We start from the raw sequence: 20,085 nt of genomic DNA, 5'->3' as shown, positions 1-20,085 counted from the left end.
ATTCTAAAAATGGCTACACATCCATCCAAACCTGTTAAACCGAATAATTCTTAATTCGTTAATTTTACTAACAAAGTGTTTGTTAGGTACATATTCTTAATATATAAAATATAAATATTTTTAAACTTTAAGATACGATTTTTTTTTAGCAATAAAGTATTATAAAGTATTCAACTATTGTTCATATATATATATATATATATATATATATATATATATATATATATATATATATATATATATATATATATATATATATATATATTCAAGTATTGTGTTACCTAAACCCGGTACGACTTCTATATTATGTCAATGGTATCGAGTTTCAGCACCTTAACCATAACCATAACCATAAGGTTATCAAACCAAACCAGAGGGAACTAATAAGAAAATAAGCAGCTTGAATAAGATATACTGTGAAACAATTTTAATTTTACAAACTAACATCTGTATAAAAAAATTCGCAAATGTGTTGATATTTGTTGAAAAAAAGGAAAAAACCCCATCTTTTCCATGGTCTGAACCCTCCACCCTTAAAAATTTTAATTTATTAAATTTACTTACGCAATTACCGAAAAGCAAGCCTTACAACCCCCCACCCCACCTTTACTCCTTCCGGCACGTACAATTACCCCTCAGAAAAATTTTCTAGTACGTGCATATTCTCTGGAATTTGTTTTTGAAACAATAAGTAATTGTAATAGTATTAATTGCTGTCATGGAAAAAGATAAAAATGTCTATTACTGTTCGGAACATCTCCATAAATAATGCTACACAAACCTCTAAAATATAGAAAATACACATGGACACATTAAATAGATTCACTGTTCATAAGTAACGATCTGTATATATATTCAAATGAATTTGCAACAATATCAATTATATATTTATATAAAACCAAGCATCTTTAGTTTTCTCGTTCTCGTGAATAATTAATGCCCTTTTCTGATTGGTTCCCCCACACTTTGGGACACTCACCAAATCAATCGTGTAACGTGATCATTCAATCTATCCACTGAAAGGTTAGTTTTGTTTATCGTATGATACATACTGGCATTCATGATAACGATAAAATTCAATAACAGCTTTGAAACAATAACATCAAATAGAACAAAACTAAAAAGAAAAACATAAAAAATACACACAAACAAAACAAGAGGCCAACGGGCCACAGCGCTCACCTGAACAACAGTTCCTTGTATCATTCATGGACCAGTGGTTCTAGATAAGAAGTAAAAAATGTGAACAGTTTACAGACTGATGGATGGACGACGGACAGCAAGAGTTTAGAAAAGCTCACTTGAACCGTTACTTTATTCAGGTGAGCTAAAAAAAAACCCTGTATAATAGAATTTTAAATATTATTACCAGTATTTCATATATATAATCTTTTAAAGTCATTCGTTTGAAAGATGTTCATATTCCTCTATAATTTTGTTCCACCGTGATTCAATCTCATGTTGTGAAGTTTCCCACATCAAGGATGCAAGCGGCCATCCCCGAGCTGCAGTATTGAGGACATAAACATTGCTAGGATCTATAGAGTAGGTATATGCGCCCATCACAAGAGACTGGGCAATTCTGGCGCAGACGCAGACTTTTAAAACCTCTCTCTCGGTATGATTCATACTTTGCACGGACAAATACCCCGCCAGTATATGGCCTCCTACATCGCGCTGATCAAATTCTTTGCATTGAATGGACATGTAGGCAATGCAAATAGCGACATCGAATACAGTGTACGATGACACCATGTTATTGAAATCAATGAGTGCACTGACGTCACAAACACGTGGTTCCCCGGATGCAACTTTCTGTCCTGGAATGTCTTGTACTATTATATTACTCTCACTTACATCTCCATGAATTATGCCTAAAATCAGAATCATATCATACAGGATTATTTTTAAGGAATCATTCTTTGAGGATTATGAGGTGATAATTAAGGTTGGACCATGGTCAGATCAAATAAAGCCTAAAGGGCTCTATGATCGATTTGATCACGCCCTGACCGATACTATCAACTCTTATTACTCGCAGAATGATTCCTTAGTAGTTATATTTATAAATTTTCCAGCAATTGTACGATTACGCATTAAAATATTGACATAATTATGTGATTTTTATTTCTTTTGGTTATGCAAACCCCGCTTGCGCCCCAACAATACGTCATTTGAATTAATTTTATTGGACGGTAAATTACAAAATCAATTCAAAGTGTAATCACAGACACTCTGACAGAGACACTGAAAAATGTAAATGTTAACTTTTTTTTGCGAAAATTGCGCGCTCACCAGTATATCGTCGGAACCACCCGTTTCTATTCGTTGCACTGCGTTGACGGGTTTTCTATCTGTTTCACTGCTTTCAACGCATTGCAATGGATAGAAAACCTGTGAGTTCCGTCGATGAGGTTCAAAGAATCGACGTACTTTTTCTAAGCAGTTGGTATTTTGGGACGACTTCTTTGTTGAATGCGTCGATGATTTTTGACATCAGTGCCTTCTTATTCTCGTCTTGTACTCCAACTAAGAACTCACGTAAACGCTCAATTTCTGCTAAATCCCAAATTCTATTCCATAAGAATGTATGCGAGTCAAAGAATCTATGGTGAAAACCCTGCGTTTGAATGAAAAATACAAAAAAATTATGGCATTCAATGGCAAACATGTCGTTAAATATAATTTACGGTAGTTTTTGAATAAGATCGTATTTTTTTTCTGAAAGAACGTCACGTATTTTAGTGGAAAGTAAAACCAATTCTTTTTCAAGACATTTACAGACAAATGATACGATTCAAAATATTGGTTAAGTTTCATATTCAAAATGTTCATACTTACCTCCATAACAGTATGAAATTTTCCAAGAATTTTACCAATGTTGTACAAACTCTTTGGATGTACAGGTTTATTTAAGAAAGTCTCTCCGGGAATATACGTCAAAAGACGAACAATATAAAAATCGAACGGCGTGGAATCTGCAATATATTAGATACAAAATCAAATTACTTATCTTTTAACATTTAACTCCACCAAGTACTATTTCCTCTATTTCTTACGGAAATTGATTGTAATTCACACCTCCGTAAAAAAAACTGACAGGAATGAAGTCTACAAGCCCCGTTTATTGATTGGTTGAAACCTTCAGCAGCCTCAGAAAGATGCACGAAAAAAAAATCGTCAGACTGAAATTTCCACAGAAGACGATTTGGTTGCTTCTTTTAGCTGACGTACTATTGTTACAGTACAATAAATGTAATTTAATTATTCTTTTTTTTACAATTAATGTATTGATTTGTTAAAAGAAACACGTAACTATAAACAAGAAAATGCGATTTTTATTTGAATTATCGTGAAATCGTTAATATTTATGGACGCTCAATTTTCGTGTATTTTGTGACATGTAGCACACTTTGTAAACATTATGAATGAAATAAAATCAAAATATTGATTCTTAACACGAAGCTACGAAATACAGCCCAACGAATTAAAAATCAACCTGTCAATTCACGAAAAACTGCCTCCAACGAATTTTAAGAGATTTCACAGTAACCTGTCATGTTTTCTGAGTGGTAAATCTTTTCCAGTGACATATCTTCTCCTTTCAGGTTTTTCACAATGTAAGGAACAGAGATTCCATTTTTGGCAACGTGAGTAATCAGTGCGTGTTGTGCTTCTGAAAATAAAAAAAAAATGTGTTGCTTTATATTTGCTTTCGTATCAGATCAATGGGTATAGGTAAGAAATTATGAATGTTTTCAAAAATGACTTTAAAAAGTAGCTTACCAACAAATAGTAGATTTTTGGACTGCATCTTGTTCAGTATTTTCAAAACATAACCGTCTTCTACAGGGTGCTTTATATAGGGATTCTCTGATTGGCCAGTAACGATCACGTGGTAGTTCTTGTCAATATAACTGTCCAATTCTTTGCAAGACTTCACGGTCAGACCGTATAAAGATTTGATAAGATGGGGAATATGTTTCATAGGAACGAAAGGTTTGATTTTCTCTCCAACGACTTGTATCATATCAACTTGGTCGGTCATTTTTCAGGTTAACAGCAATGTCTCCAACAAATAAACAATTTCTTAAACATAAATAGATATACAAGATAAATTCAATACAATAATCATAATCAGATGACTAAGCATATAATTTACCTATTTCTCTCCATTTTCAGATATGTAAATTGTCATGCAATTTAATGTAATTGTTTAAGAGTAATTAAAATGAAAATGTTCAACTATTCAAGATGATATTGACATTTACAAAATATTGTGAATATTTCAATTCACAGAAATATTTCCTGATTATGATGATTTTAAAAGCGTTATTGTGAAACATTTTTCTGTTTACTCAACAATAGAAGTAGAAAACGTATCGTGGATTGTCTGTAAACCAGTTATGCAATAAAGATAAATTATTGTAGCAAAACTGAAAATTGTTATAAATTTTTTTTATATAACAGTAAGAAAAGTAGCGGCCACATCTCAAAAATTTGAGATATGACATGAAATAAGCTAATTCTAGGCCAAAATTGTACTTAACATTTTTTCTTGACTTCTATGAAATATACACTAAATAAGCCAAAATATATCGATAGAAATATCAAAATATTGTTTAAAAATGTTTTTCAGAATAACATGAATATACGTGTATCGTAATACACAAACTTTCTGGAAGTTTAGTTTGTGCTGAACATCAGGAGGCCATAGTAACAGTACTCTAAAACTAGTGAGTTATGAAAATTGTTCATTTTTTTCTCAAAAACCTTCCGCCACAAAATAAAGTCCCTTGCTAAACTCTGTAAATATATAATTTTCTTTTAACAATTTTATTCAGTATGGTTTTTTGGCATTGTAAAATATAAATATACAATTGCAAATAGAATCAATAAATGATGCAAAATTTTTAGAAAAGAGGTGAGGTGACAAGTTTTGCTCCTCTCTTTTGTGGTAAATATTTTATTTACCACAAAAGAGAGGAGCAAAACTTTTTTAAGGATCACCTTTTCGAGAACGGTAATAAAACTGCTATAAATGAATAAGAATGCCTGGGGCACTTATAAATATGGAACTCCAGGGAAAGTTAAAGTAATGTAGGAATATGGCCGTATTAATTATATACTAGATTTAAATGTCGTTTATAAATAACAGGGGTTTTCGAGAATGGTAATAAAAACAGCTGTTGTTTTTACTTTTAGAAACTGCTATAAACAAGTATGAGTGCCCGGGACACATATGGAAAATCCGAGGAAAGTTAAAGTAATGAAGGAATATGGCCGTATATTTTTTCTGTTGTCAAGATGTAAGGTTAGTGGAACATTTTATAAAGTAATTTAATTCACGATATCTGTCTATATCCTTTTTAATTTGAAAAATGATAATACTAGATAATAAGACCGCGGAACATTAACTGGGAAGATTGGAAATATACAGCGTACGTCAATTTCACTTGTTGCAGTCAAAACATTTGAAATGGACGGGAACAAATTGACACGGACGTCTGAGAAAACATTGGATTGAAACTGTATATGTAGTTATAGTAAATGTTTTTTCAATCCACCTCGGCATTTCTAGCTTGCTGTATCACCCCTGCGAATGTTATTGTCATTTAAATTTTAAATCACATGGTTTTATTTGACCCTTTCAGTTTCGCAGTAAAGTTTATGGTCTATTTTAGAGAATCTAGGTACTTGTAGTCAAGTATAAATTCTAGAGGTTTATCGATTTTAAACTTTATCTTCATTAATTCGTGGGTAAAATATGTCCTAGAAATAAATGCGACAATACAAAAATAGTTTTTTTTCCTGCTGTTGCGACAATTAACATGCGTAGTAGACATCACCCATAAAAATTAATTTTCGATCCGCGCCTGACCTAGTAATAACACTAATAGTGAAACAGACTGTACTATTTTATGCAGAATGTTCCTTGAAAATGGCTCGATATACTAAGTTTTTATGCAAAACATTCACCCATTATTTTTTTTAAAAAACATGGTATTGCACACCACAAGCATCAAACGATGGCTATGATTTTATTAAGCAACCCAATGTTTATATCATCAACCACTCTACACGTGGTTGAACACGAACGATAACTCGGTTTCGAGTATCATCGTTTAATTTAAAAAACCGCTAGATGGTGAAATAAGACATACATCTTTAAAGATGTTGATGTTTTAACATAAATCAAAGTAGGATATGATATGAAAATCGACCAGTGCTTACGTATTTTGAGAATGTTATCCGAACACTTATACTTCCGCTCGAAATTTCACAGGAACTGAACAAATCTCGGTGAAGTCTCGTGAACTTTCATTCGAGCACCTCTGGATTTATTACATACTTAGCAACGATAAAGAAAACATTCCGAACACATTCGCAGGGGTGTGTATACATGTTAATTAAAGCGATCGAAAAACATTATATTTAGTATCAGCAAAGTGATTGAAAAAAAAATTATTTTACCAATAAGTATATAATCAGCAAATATGAGAGGATCTCAATTCGGGAGAGATAATACGCAAGGCAAGGCATTGTCAGATGACTTCAGAGAATTAGTCGTCACAAGTATGATATCAAGTGGGGCCATAATTGAAACGGGGTTTATTCACAGAGAACAATCAAAGTTCCCATTTATGAGATTAAAATTATATCCAATAATAGAATACATAAAATGTTTCATATAAGAAGTCATCGGACAATGCTTTGCCCTGCGTATGACATCTCCGAATTGGTATCTTTTCACATCTGCTGATTATATACTTATTGATGAACCGTTTTTTTTTTTATACTAATTAAAATGTTTATCGATCACTTTACATTAGTATGCAAGTTAGAAATGCTGAAGTGGATTGAAAATACATTTCCTATAACTACAGTTTCAATCCAATGTTTTCTCAGACGTCCGTGTCAATTTGTTCCCGCCCATTTCAAATGTTTTGACTGTAACAAGTGAAACTGACGAAAGCTGTATATTTCCAATCTTGCCAGTTAATGTTCCGCGGTCTTAACCGGTGATCAGAAAAGCTTGCTCAAGCTGATTATTTAAACAAGCTGATATATTTCCTATAATCTAAGTATCAAGCGGGCAATGTAATTCCCCAACCATCACCCCTGTATTTACCCTAAAGAAAATGTACTGAAAATAAAACAAGTAAACATAGAATATGTCACAAAATATAGTCAATATTCTACGGGGCCATTTTCCTACAACCCACACGGAGAAAAATTACTCTAAGGCCATAACTTCTACGATGTACTCCAAGTATTGATTTCTAGAACAGGGTGGGTAATTTTCTACGTAGAAAAATGACCATCGGTCAATATTCTACGGGGGTCACTTTTCGTCGTTACACAGGAATAATAAAAAAAAAAAGATTTTTATCCTTAAAAATTGGCATATTGCGGTATTTATGGGCTTATAAAGATTAATTGTAGACAAAATAGCTCTTTTAAAATGCTTAAATAATTCGAATCGATATCTAGATGTTCTGTCAATGAATCCTTATTTTCAAATACCATCGTCGCCTCGAATAAATGAGCGATTCATATTTTTTCTTTGGCTTTTAGCATAGGTTAAATTACTGTGAAAGGATGACGCATAAGCGCCATTGCAGCATTTTACCTTATCAAAGCCATAAAATCACAACTTCTCAGCTAACAAACGAACTTGCATACATTATTTATTTTGCATAAAAGCAATACAAAAGAAAGTTATAACTTTGCACCCATGACTGCATGAAAATAAAAAAGATGCGCAAAGCAATGCGCGCTCGAACTGTACTCGGCCTCGTTAAATACCCGCTTCATATATATCAATAGACATATTTTCATTGCAATACCTTTGCTAGATAGTCGGTACATGTATAATATAACAGGTTACGAAGCTTTTATTCCAAATACATGTACTTTATCTAGTTTAGTTCCAACTGCATCAAATAAACAATATTAGATATAAGTTACCCCATATCCACGATATTCGACTTTTAATTTACATATATTTTCACTATACTCAGCAGATCTCTATTCAAAAAAACAAACCACAGAACTTGTTAAGAACCCGGCGTATATATAGTTCTTCTTGTCACCAGTCTTGCGTCTCTAGCAAACAGTGCACGCATTGTCTACAGGAGTGCCATCAGAAAGGGGTTGCAGAACCATTCCGTCATTTAAAAAAAAAGCTACACACTCATACACAATACATGTAAATGATTAAAAGAGATTCTGCGATACTTAACGAGCAATAATCATGAAAGTTATATGATTTTTGTAACAATACAAGCAGTATTCATTGGTAAAAATAATTGTCAATCACAGAATGACCTGTTTTTTTGTGAAAAAGACTGAGGAGGTAGCTAGCGTAGGAATATGAATGCTTCACATATACATTTCTTTGGGAAAGGTAATTTTTAAATATTTAAATATTTTAAAATAATGATATTAGGTTATTTTTTTTTCAAGTATGAAATATGCATTGTTATTCTAAACATTTGGTGTAATGCATGTTTTATCTGCTGATCATAAATGGGTAAAGAGTACCTGACTATAGAAATATATCTTAAATAGACAGTAAGCACTGATCGAATATATATTAAAAATACACAATAAACAATTGCTAAGTTTTTAAGAACAAAGTAAAAAAACAATTTAGCTAAATAGATGTACTTACTTTACGCTGAGTCTTGAATGTCATGCACGGGTCTGGGCAAAGGTGCATTTAATTCCTCCTACCGTGTTTATTAACCAATTGACTAGGCACGCAATGGGGCCTGCATAGTGGCAAAAATGTTATGTAATATGCAATAAACAATTTTGGTAATGCCCGATTTTTTGTACCAAATAATAGATCCTCTTCAAGGAGTAAAGTCGCTGCATACATATTAATAAGGTATAAAGATGAAAGAAAGGACGGGCAATTCAGAAGCGATGCGGTTTATGTCCTTTATGGATAATTACTAGTATACAAATCTCACAAATTGTTCTTAATCAGTAATGTGTAAACTTTTGTACGACGTGACTTGGTTCCAAAATTAACGCACACTGTAAAATGTTCTCATATGTACTCATCTTCAACAATGTATCCCGATATCTTAACACTTTATACACGGAATGAATGTAAATTATCATTATTTCAACTTAGCACATTAAAAGAGTATGTATGCTTTCAGCATCTTCAGTATTTTAATTGGCAGTTGCAGATGTAACAGTTATGACGTTATAATTTCAACAGATATTGCAAGGTTTATTTAAGCATTGAATGCTTATTTTTGGATGTCGTCGGTCCTATGACACACCAGTGGTGCAGACAAATGAATACCACGCGTTAGGTTAGTTATTAAGGAGTAAATACATGTATATGAGTATTCAGAATATGAAACATTATTACTCATCAAAGAAATGGAAAAAAAATTAACAACTGTTTCTTCAGAGGCTGAAAATGTATCGGTTTTCCATTAAAAACACAAAAGTATTCATTTTTGCCAGCAACATTGGTATTGTTTGTTTGTGGCCGGACGCAAGGAAGCAAGGATGAATGTCACTATCGAATCTCGCCAGTCCTCAGTCAGAGAGGGATCTCCTGATACAAGACAGGCGGTTAGAGTTATCTTGCGGAGTCGATGTACCTTCCCTGAGTGTGGCATCAATAAGAGATCCTTGTATCGAGGTATTCTAATAGGAATAGAAATCAAAACAAACATAAAATGTTGAAACCAAGTTTGAGTTTTCCATAACGTAGCAATATTTACTGTCTGTCTATTTCTATCTTCTAAGATTTTATCAATTATCTTATCAATTTATTTAAAACACAGAAACATATATGGGCAAAAGTTTGACCAAGATAAAGTGAAAGCATCAATCTAATATGCGTCAGTATTAAAAGTCAAAGAAAAAAAACCTTCTCATTTATTTATGCGGGAAGCAAAAACATCTCTGGATTGATTAAAAAATGGTTTACAAATTCTCAAGAAAATACCATATTTTAACTTTCATTCTGTAGAATCAGCAAATTGCCTAGAAAGTAAATCATCTTATATATTTTCACATCCGGGTAAATATTTCTCTTTTTATGCACCAATTTCAAATTTTGACTGAAAGATCATGAAGTTGTTTTGAATGCATGCGACCCATTGCGTTAATGTAGGAAACTGCAGTTGAATTGTCCGTTTGAAAACAAACATGGATCGAACTGTATTTAAAAAAAAGATATTAATGCAAATTGCACTGCCATTGATTCTAAAAAATTGATATGATATGATGATTCTGAATATGTTCATCTACCTCCTGTCATTTTGTTTTCAAATCTAGCTACCAAACCTTGAAAGTATGCGTCAGTTTTAACCCAAGAATAAATTAGTCTTGATTTAATATCTATTCCATTTAGGGATTGTTTATTTCTACAACACAATTTTATCTCAATAATACATTCAACAAAACATGTCATTTACCTTTCATTCCTCTGGTTCTTTTGTTTGTTGCGTTTGTACTTGTGTTCTCCATAACTTTTCGTGTCCGGAGTTTATCGCCAAACAATTCGTCCATATCTGAAGAATGTTCACGGTCGCTTCCAATGAGCAGCGTCCTGGTTTTCAGAAATAAAACAAGAAACTTGAACAACGTTCTAAGTTTTACTACACACCACTATAAGATGTTCACCTGTTGTACAGATAAAAAAAACACATTCCACACGCATTGAATGCTTACATTTACACTTATTTTGATGAAAACATCGGTCTCACTAAGAGGCCGCTTGCTAACGCTGCAATAATAGTTTTCACATTCCTCTTCCCTTGCGTGACTATGAAGCGCAGGGGAAACTCAATATTTATGTGTTGGACAAATGAATAATTCTATTTTCTCCTTTTAAACGAATTTATAAACTTTTGAATACCGTAGTTTTTTTAAATACTGTATTCATTTTTTTTCACTTAAGATATAAAATATCCGGAAATCGTGTAAAAAAATTATATTGGTTTGTGCGTAACTGTGTCTCTTTGAAGTTGATGCGTCCGGTATACCAGATCGACCTATTTCTAATTTTAGCCGTAAATGCAAGCGTCATCGGGCGCCTATATTCTGTCCCATGTTTTTACTTTCACCACTTTTTCGAATCATTAATTTCAGTAATATCATTATACTCAAGCTACTTGAATAAAGTCCAGTATATTTTTTCTGTTTTGAAATAACCCCTCTGTCGCTTCAGATTTTAATACAAAACAAAGAATAAAAAGTCTACTGGGATTTTGCATTGCAAACGACATGAAAAAGTACTCAAATGATAATGTTGAAAAATTGTGCCAAAACTCCCGAAAATTTCCGAATGGATAAATGATGTCAATCGGATCACCTGGCCCTTTTCCGTCACAGCGGCCAACCACAAAGGGCGAGGTGATCCGATTGATATGATATCAGATTTTCCCAGTATAAATCCACGTAAGAACGTGTTTTTGTTCTTGTGAAATCCTTCTGCGATAAAGAGGGAACAAGTGAAAGAAGAAATCTTAAATTTTTTGCCACATACATTGATTTCAATTCATTTTCACTGACAGGTATGTATATTTTTTTCAAAAGAAAATCAACAAAAAGCGTTGAAAACAGAAACCTTGGACAGTATAGTATAACCAATTGTTTAATAACACGGCAGGTTTGTTTTGTTAAATGCATAATGCACCTCCAAAAGGTACCGTGCATAAGATGTGACATGACAGGTAATTTGTACATTTCTACTTGGTTTAGAAAAACTCAACTTATGGTAATTATGTTTTTATTCAACTTCTAGAAAATATGTTTTTATTTGTTGCAATACATTGGCACTAACTATGATTTAGAAGTACAACTTTATGAATAATGAATTTACACAAGTCGTTTTAGAAACAATAACTTCACAAGTCAAATATAACATGATACTAACTATTGACGAGAAGTTATGCAATGAAAATATGTCAGTTATAGCGGGTATTTAAACTGAAGTTTTGTATTGTTTAGTTGCCGAAACTATGAACTTTAAGCTTCATTCATGGCAACAAATATTACATCATATAATATGAATATAAATACTCTACACATATGCTTATACACAATTTTTAGCTGATAAGCTTAATTTTATGCAATGACATACACGCATTCATGTTCAAAATGTAAATTTTAAAATATTCAATAATCACAGGAGAAGAGCCAAATTGAATCAAACAAACTTGAAAAATTTGTAAAAAGATTTTGATGCATTATGTACTGGTAATAATAATGATGATAATAATAATAATTATGAAAATAATAGTGATCAAAGATTTAATGAGCGTATTCAGATCCTCTCGTGTTTTATTTGCTTCCCAAGAGAACGCAACTGTTTACATGAACAGACATAAGTTGCACTACTTTAACATGGAGGGCTAACAGAAAACTATTTTTGATATGAAATTCACGTAGGCATTGTACACAAGACAGATAAGAAGAATATTATGATAAAAGTGATCTTTGTCTCGGTTTTATAATCTTCATATACGTGCAGATCCGACCCTTCCGTTATTAAGGCCTTGCTCTAGCTATCATTAATTTGTCGCTTGATGATTTTACTTTTTTAAATTTTCATTGAATGTATTGTATATTTCTGTTCATTTACTATTTATTTACTACATATCTATTCATTTATTAAATGTACCTTTGAGTTTTGAACTGTATATACTGATTGTTCTCTTATATACTATTTCATGGTTTGGGTGAATAAACTGAATTGAATTGATAATCTATACCTCGACAAAAAGACCAAAATATTTTCGGAAATATTTTTTCGCAAATAAAATTATAGGTCAAAAGTGTTGGATTTTGGAAATGACTTAAAAATGCACCCCTTTCCTGAAAAAAAAACCCAATCCATTAACATCCGCCTTACTACTCGTATTAAGAAAACATATATGTTAGATACTGACTGTATAAAAGCCAAAGTTCATATTGACCCAGAGGTGATAATAATTCTCTAATATTTTAACACAAGGTATTTGGAAATACAGTTTTCTGTTTTCACCAATTTCACCAAATATCTTATTACGTTATTTGCGTATTACATCCAATGGAAGACGAGCTAACTCTGAGTAAATGATGAAGCTTAAAGTACATATTTTGCTGTACTCTTTCAATTTCATTCCCTGGATGAAAACCCGAAATCTCTTAGCCGTAGTTCAGAAGTCTTAATGAAATAATGTGATAATTCTGACTTTTATCTGACACATGATTTTAATTCATTAAAAATATGCTTAATAATATTCAGCAACTTTCAAGTGACACCATTTCTAGCAAGTTTAAAAAAAATAACATTTCTATTCACGTTTTCAAAACTTTTTTTGACGAATCTGTAGGTATAGGTTTATCTTTTTCCCGCGCACTGGGTTTAGAGATCGCTTCACCAGCTTGGTTTGATTCAATACCTTTTCTTAAATGATTGCCATATGTTTCATCTCTAAAAGTCACATTTCTTTAGAAGATTTTATCCAAAGTTTTGAAAATATTACATGTTTCACAAAACTTGTTTTTTTTCATAAATATTTTTTTTCTATTCATAAAATAAACCGTTTTATTTACATTAATGAACATCAGTTATTAGTAACATACATGTATTATGTATTTATTCACATCAATTTTTTTTAACTCTACAGAGCGACACTTGCTACCAAAGCATTTTTTCCACTTTTTCATAAAAAGTACAAAAAAATCCAAATAATATAAATAAGGGTATATATATCTATCTTTGAATAACGCAATAATGCTTCAGAAATGACATTTTAACAATCCATAAAGTAAAATTTTGGTGAAGTATTCTATCTTCAACTGTTTTTCACAAATTTAGAATTTGAAATTTTATCTAAAAATACGAAAATATATTGTGATAAATGGGGAAGGTTTTGCAAAACATCGCTTTAATAGCGAAAATAGTTCAACGCTACATACTACATGTAGTATTAAGCTCAGCTTCGTTTTGGTATGCGAAGCGATTTCTGTCCATGTTATTGTAAAAATAATCAATTAAAATAATCAGTTGGAAAATAAATCGCATGAATAACTTCATGTTTTTAAAAACTAAGATTAACCTCCGACTGAAATTCATCAAATATGAAGAGATGTTGGATTATCCCAATTCTCATAAATGTATGAGAAATCTTTTTTCCTGAGTACATTAAAATAAATCTTCTGTCATGTTATCATAGCAACCGTTTACAATTTTAATACATTTTTAAAATCTGTGTTGCATAGATGATCTATAAAAAGTCCACTCTCCGGAGTTTATTTATACTTTAAAATATACAAAGTATATTTTTGAAGTTTTTTCACCACGATAACCAAAATTTAACTGTGCATTGAAACTTTTATCTATCTATATCTATACAGACATCTACATCTATATCATTTTGAATAGTTTAAGATGATGAAATTTCTTTTAATTAAAATATACTCTAAAAAATTACTAACTACTTTTTCATTCTTTGCCATGTTTACTATTTCAACCATTCATATTTGTCTCGCTCTTTTATTTACCATAGCGTATCTTATTTTAAAATGCTACGAATCCGATGACTATGTTTGGTCACCAAATTATGATTATCTTATTGAATCTTCCTATAAATTTAATTGTGTTGAAATAGAACATTAATTTGTTAGAGTTGTTGCTGTTAAACTGACACATGGCGGACCAAAATGATACGATGCTAGCTGTTGGAGAAACAATCAAACCGGTTGTTCCGATGAAACACATTCCTCACCTCATCAAATCCTTATACGGTTTGACGGTGGAGTCTTGCAAAGAATTGGATAGTTATGATGACAGGAACTACCACGTGATCGTTACTGGCCAATTAGAGAATCCCTATATAAAGCACCCTGAAAAGGACGGTTATGTTTTGAAAATAATGAACAAAATGCAGTCCAAAAATCCACTATTTGTTGGTAATTTCATTTTTATTTTGCTTTTTAATTTTTATAATAATCATAATCACATTCATGAAATTATTTACATCTGATACTGGTGGAAATAGCAACATATCATTTCTATTTTTATTTTTTATTTTTCAGAAGCACTGCACACGCTGATGAATCACGTTGCCAAAAATGAAATCTCTGTTCCTCACAACATGAAAAATATTAAAGGAGAAGATATGTCATTGGAAAAGATCTACCACTCAGAAAACATTACAGGTTACGGTGAAATCATTTAGACTCGTAAAGGGGACATTTTTCGTGAATTGACATTTTAAAAGGTCTGTTTGGACAACTATTTCCATCGGCTTTGCCTTGGTAAATAGTTGCGCCTCAGGAAATAGTTGTGGGAGCGAGGTGGGTGGCAATAAACTTGCTATTGTCCTCTTAGCCAGCAAATAGGTATATAATATATCTTTCATATTGAACGTTCGGAACATGGTATTTCCCATATTATGCTATCTCCTTTCTGCGATCTTCTTTTAAAATATTGATGTAACGTTAAAATCATCAATATTCCTGAGAGCTCAATTAGTGTGGTATCGTGGTTACCTTCTACCGAATTATGAATCATCTTCTTACTTATTAAACTTCAACATGAAAGCAAATTCACAAATTAAACAAACAATAAACTTGCTATAGTCCGAATAGTAATAAGGTACTAATATTTTATTCTGCCGAAGAAAACATTATCAGAGTTTGTTGATGGTGAACAAATTCGAGTTTTCGGACTTTGAATTGAACGTAGCGACTTGGATAACACTGTAACACATGTATTCCGAGAAAAAAACAAGGAAAATAGAATGCTCCCGGTGAATTTTCACAATGGGCAAAATAACATGGAGACTATTTCTTGTTTGGATGAAATAGCATGATCATTCGTTGTTATTTTATATGGAAACTAGACTTTGACCCGTGCGTGCATATCGGACATTTACGAAATAGGTACATCGACACACCTTATTATTGACATTTACATAACAAAGCTATAAGCCTACAATAATGCTATTAGTTTCACTACACACTGCTTAGTTTGAATAATCTAACTGTGTTTCTGGAAAGGCCCTCACCACAGTTAGAATGCCTCCCTTATACCCGTAATGTAGCAGAAAATTGCAGAATAGCTCCGGAACGATTTTGGAGAAAGTTAATGAAGTTGCCATGAAATTACCAGTCAAATTCAATACAACAAACCATTTTGAGACTGCAAATACCTTTCAACTAAAAGATGGAAGAATTTAACACCTTTTCACCAACGTACACGTATTTTCTTTGTAAAACTTGGTCCGTAGGACATTATTCATTTTTACGATAAAACATATTTTATCTTCACTTTCCTAACAAATATAATGTAACTTTGTTGCATGTAATCAAATATTTTTTGTCGTTACAAAGACAAAAAAGTAAATACATTGTTAAAATCTATATTTGTTATTTTATACTCTCTCTCATTAGAAATCATTATTATTTATGAACAGAATATAAAGCAAAAGTCCAATGAAAATTTACCCGTATTTGTAACATCATTTCTGAGTTTATTCATGCAGATGTGATATTGTGGAAACATAAACCAAAGATCCCGTTCGCGTGAATGTATTGCACAAGCGCAAGATTGTAAAATAAAAAAAATCCAGGTGATTTCCGGTTTTTTTTTAGGAGTTTTCGTTGATTATTAATTAACGAAGCTTAACTGAGAAAAAATAAAAACAAATTGGTAATCTTCAAGTACCAATGATGTTTAAAATATATAAAACAAAAGACAGTATTCTTCCGATTTCTCGGTATTAAAGACAAAAAATTCGAGTCAATTATTTTAATATAGTACTATAGATAATACACAGAGGTATTATAAACGATAGTAAGTATTTATCACATATTTTGCAGATTACACACCGTTCGAGTTCTATATTGTTCGTCTTTTTACGTATATTCCCGGAGAGACATTCTCTGCTATACCAATGCATCCAAAGAGTCTCTGCAACATTGGAAAAGTCCTCGGAAATTTTCATGAAGCTATGAAGGTAAGTTTAAAAGATGTTAATTTTTATATGTCCGTAAATATACTGCAATAAAATCAGTTGAATAAATAACTAAATAATAAAATAAATCAGGTAAATAAATAAATTGGCATGTCCTGCCCTAATTCTAACTTTTATGTATTTTTCCTTAGTCTTTTTAAATTTTTGGGGTTTTATACTTTAAAGGAGGCATATTCTGCAAATGCCTATATTTCATATCTGATATTTTTTCCATTAAATCAAGATCGTATTAAAGAATAACCCTCACTAATAACTTTTAATCAATGAATATCAATGATGTTTTTTTTTATTTCTTATTTAACGTAGGATTTTCATCATAAATTCTTTGATTCCTATACATTATTATGGAGTTTGACTGAAGTTGAGCGTGTAAAAAATGTCTTTATTGGAGTACAAGACGAGAATAAGAAGGCACTAGTGACAGAAATCATCGACGCATTCAACAAAGAAGTCGTCCCAAAATACCACAAGCTAACAAAAAGTATGCCATCTTAAAACTGATGAATATATTTTCGTGAAAAAAACTCCACATATATACATGTATGATATGATTTTAATTTCAGGCATAATTCATGGAGATGTGAATGAGCGTAACATTATTATGAAAGAAATTCCAGGACAGAAAGTTGCATTGACTCATTGACTTCAATGACGCTGTGTCATCATACACTGCTTTTGATGTCGCGATTTGTATTGCCTACATGTCGATAAAATGTAAGGAATTCGATCAGCGTGACGTAGGAGGCCATGTTCTGGGGGGTACTTGTCTGTACGTAGTATGAATGATACTGAGAGAGAGGTTTTAAAGGTTTGCGTCTGTGCAAGACTCGCCCAGAACCTTGTGTTGGGTGCCTATACCAACTACATGGATCCTAGCTATGTTTATATCCTCAGTATTGCAGCTCGGGGATGGCCGCTTGTGTCAATGATGTGGGAAACTCCGCAACATGAAATTGATGCACGATGGAACAAAATCATAAATGAATATGAAAATCTGTAAAAATGGCCTTGAATTCATAATAAATTACATTTAAAAGAAATATTTGGACTACACATGTCGCATCAGAATGTCGTTTTTTTACCTTTTTAATGTATGAACTTCTTAATATACTTTTGTGTTTGTCTTGTTCTCCTCAAAACGTGAAATTGGTAGCCATTTGCAATTGACACGTTATAGTGGGTCCGATTCTGACGACAAGAACTCCAGTACGTCCAAGGAAGCATTAGTTCGAATTCTAATTTTCTCTTCACCCAGGCGTTGTAGTGAGAGCTCGCAGTACTTACCGGCGCTTCCCACTGGCAGGCTGTGCTCGCTATGAAGCAATTCAAAATTCACAAGTTGATGAAATTTTAAATACCGCCGGAAGATCAAGTAAAAAAGTATATAGTATGAACTATCGTTTAAAAGTCGTTTTACAAATCTTCACAAAAGAACTACCACAAAAGTTCATGTTTAATTTTTTTTTACTAAAATATTCTTTTCTACTAGAATGCCAAATTATCATGGTTTTAAAATTTGTGAGCCATATTTTTATGGAAAGGGCCGTTAAAAGCCTTATTTGGAGCAAAATTGAATTATTGTCGTCCTGTACAAAAATTGATTTGCTATATATTCCTTAGAAGAGAAATATTTCCTTTGACAAAAATTAATGATTTTTTCAAATCTTATTTATCATAAAAGTTTTAGGTTATATGCAGGCTTATCATACTAGCAGATTTTTGCAGCAAAATAAAGTTCTAAAAAATACAGCTCAAATTGTTTTAACAATTAACTTTCAACTGCTTTGAGTGAAAACGCAAGTTCAAAATTTCGACATGACATGCTTCATAAAATTTGACTGATGGAGATATCTAAAACTGAGATACTTTTCTTAATCTAAATTGTACACTAGTAGATGATATAATCAATGACTGTGAACATTTTTGTGAATTTCCGTATAAGTATCAAGAGACATTTTATCCAGAACTTATTTACCTGGCAAAGCGAAGGTATTAACAGGGTTCTACGGAATATTTCTCTCCAAATTTGTTATATTCTCATCTTTGATTACTATTCCTATGCCAAGTTGTATGATTGCAAAAAAGAAAGAAAAATATGATATTTAAATTTCCTTTCATTTTGATTTAATCAAATTTACTTTTGACAAGTCGAAAACCAAAAGACTCCTTCCTGAAGCATAAAGTAAATTACTGGGAAACGATGACGCATAAGCGCCATTGCAGCATTGTACCTCATTAAAGCCAAAAAATCACAAATTCTCAACTAAAAACGAACTTACATGCAATAACAATTTTGCATGAATTTTGCAGTTTGCATGAAACATCATAAAAAAGAATGTTATAACTTTGCACCCATGACTGCATAAAAAAATGCTCAAAGCAATGCACATTCGACCTGTACTCGGCCTCGTTAAATACCAGCTTCATATATATCAATAGACATTTTTTCATTGCAATACCTTTGCTAGATAGTTGGTACATGTATAATATTATATAAATAGTGCCTGTTTGGGAGGGTAACAGTTGAAACTGACACCCCGAGAAAACCATTGTCAACCGACGCGAAGCGGAGGTTGACAATGGTTTTCGAGGGGTGTCAATTTCAACTGTTATCCTCCCAAACAGGCACTATTTATTTTGTTATACTGAATGTCTTTTTTAAAATTTTAAAGAAAATTTTACTGCTTTTATATAGGAATAACGTGAATTCTACAGCGAACCGTACGCGCATAATTTTCGCGCATGTAACATTTTTTAATGTTACCCGTTGCCTAGTGCGTTGCTTACGCTGAGGGTAATAGTAAATATTATTAACTGCGTCTTAACCAATCAGATTTCAGTATTTAACATGAAAGTATAACAAAACAGGTTACGAAGCTTTTATTCCAAATACATGTACTTAGTCTAGTTTGGTTCAAACTGCATCAAATAAACAAGATTAAAAGATATAAGTTACCCCATACCCACAATATTCGACTTTTAAATTACATATATTTTCGCTATGATCAGCAGATCTCTATTTTTAAAAAATCACAGAACTTGTTAAGAAACTGGCGTATATATAGTTCTTCTTGTC

The 20,085-nt window shown here is 32.0% G+C and overlaps 1 protein-coding gene and 1 pseudogene across 1 annotated transcript; one reads left to right on the top strand and one right to left on the bottom strand.

The window, feature by feature from the left end:
* Nucleotides 1-450: 450 nt before the first annotated feature.
* On the bottom strand, nt 451-10,565 carry LOC128179504 (hydroxylysine kinase-like). The gene is made up of 7 exons (XM_052846931.1): nt 10,455-10,565; nt 8,678-9,678; nt 3,787-4,089; nt 3,554-3,676; nt 2,842-2,978; nt 2,434-2,620; nt 451-1,874 (listed from the first exon to the last, which is right to left on the bottom strand). The coding sequence occupies exons 3-7, from the start codon at nt 4,046-4,048 to the stop codon at nt 1,399-1,401; spliced, it is 1,185 nt and encodes a 394-aa protein (XP_052702891.1). The 5' UTR covers nt 4,049-4,089; nt 8,678-9,678; nt 10,455-10,565; the 3' UTR covers nt 451-1,398.
* Nucleotides 10,566-11,429: 864 nt separating this feature from the next.
* Nucleotides 11,430-18,057, top strand: LOC128179778 (hydroxylysine kinase-like; annotated as a pseudogene).
* Nucleotides 18,058-20,085: the final 2,028 nt, after the last annotated feature.

Source organism: Crassostrea angulata, chromosome 4 (assembly GCF_025612915.1).
Source record: "Crassostrea angulata isolate pt1a10 chromosome 4, ASM2561291v2, whole genome shotgun sequence".
Taxonomy (NCBI): Eukaryota; Metazoa; Mollusca; class Bivalvia; order Ostreida; family Ostreidae; genus Magallana; species Magallana angulata.
This window is presented reverse-complemented; position numbering and strand designations above follow the sequence as displayed.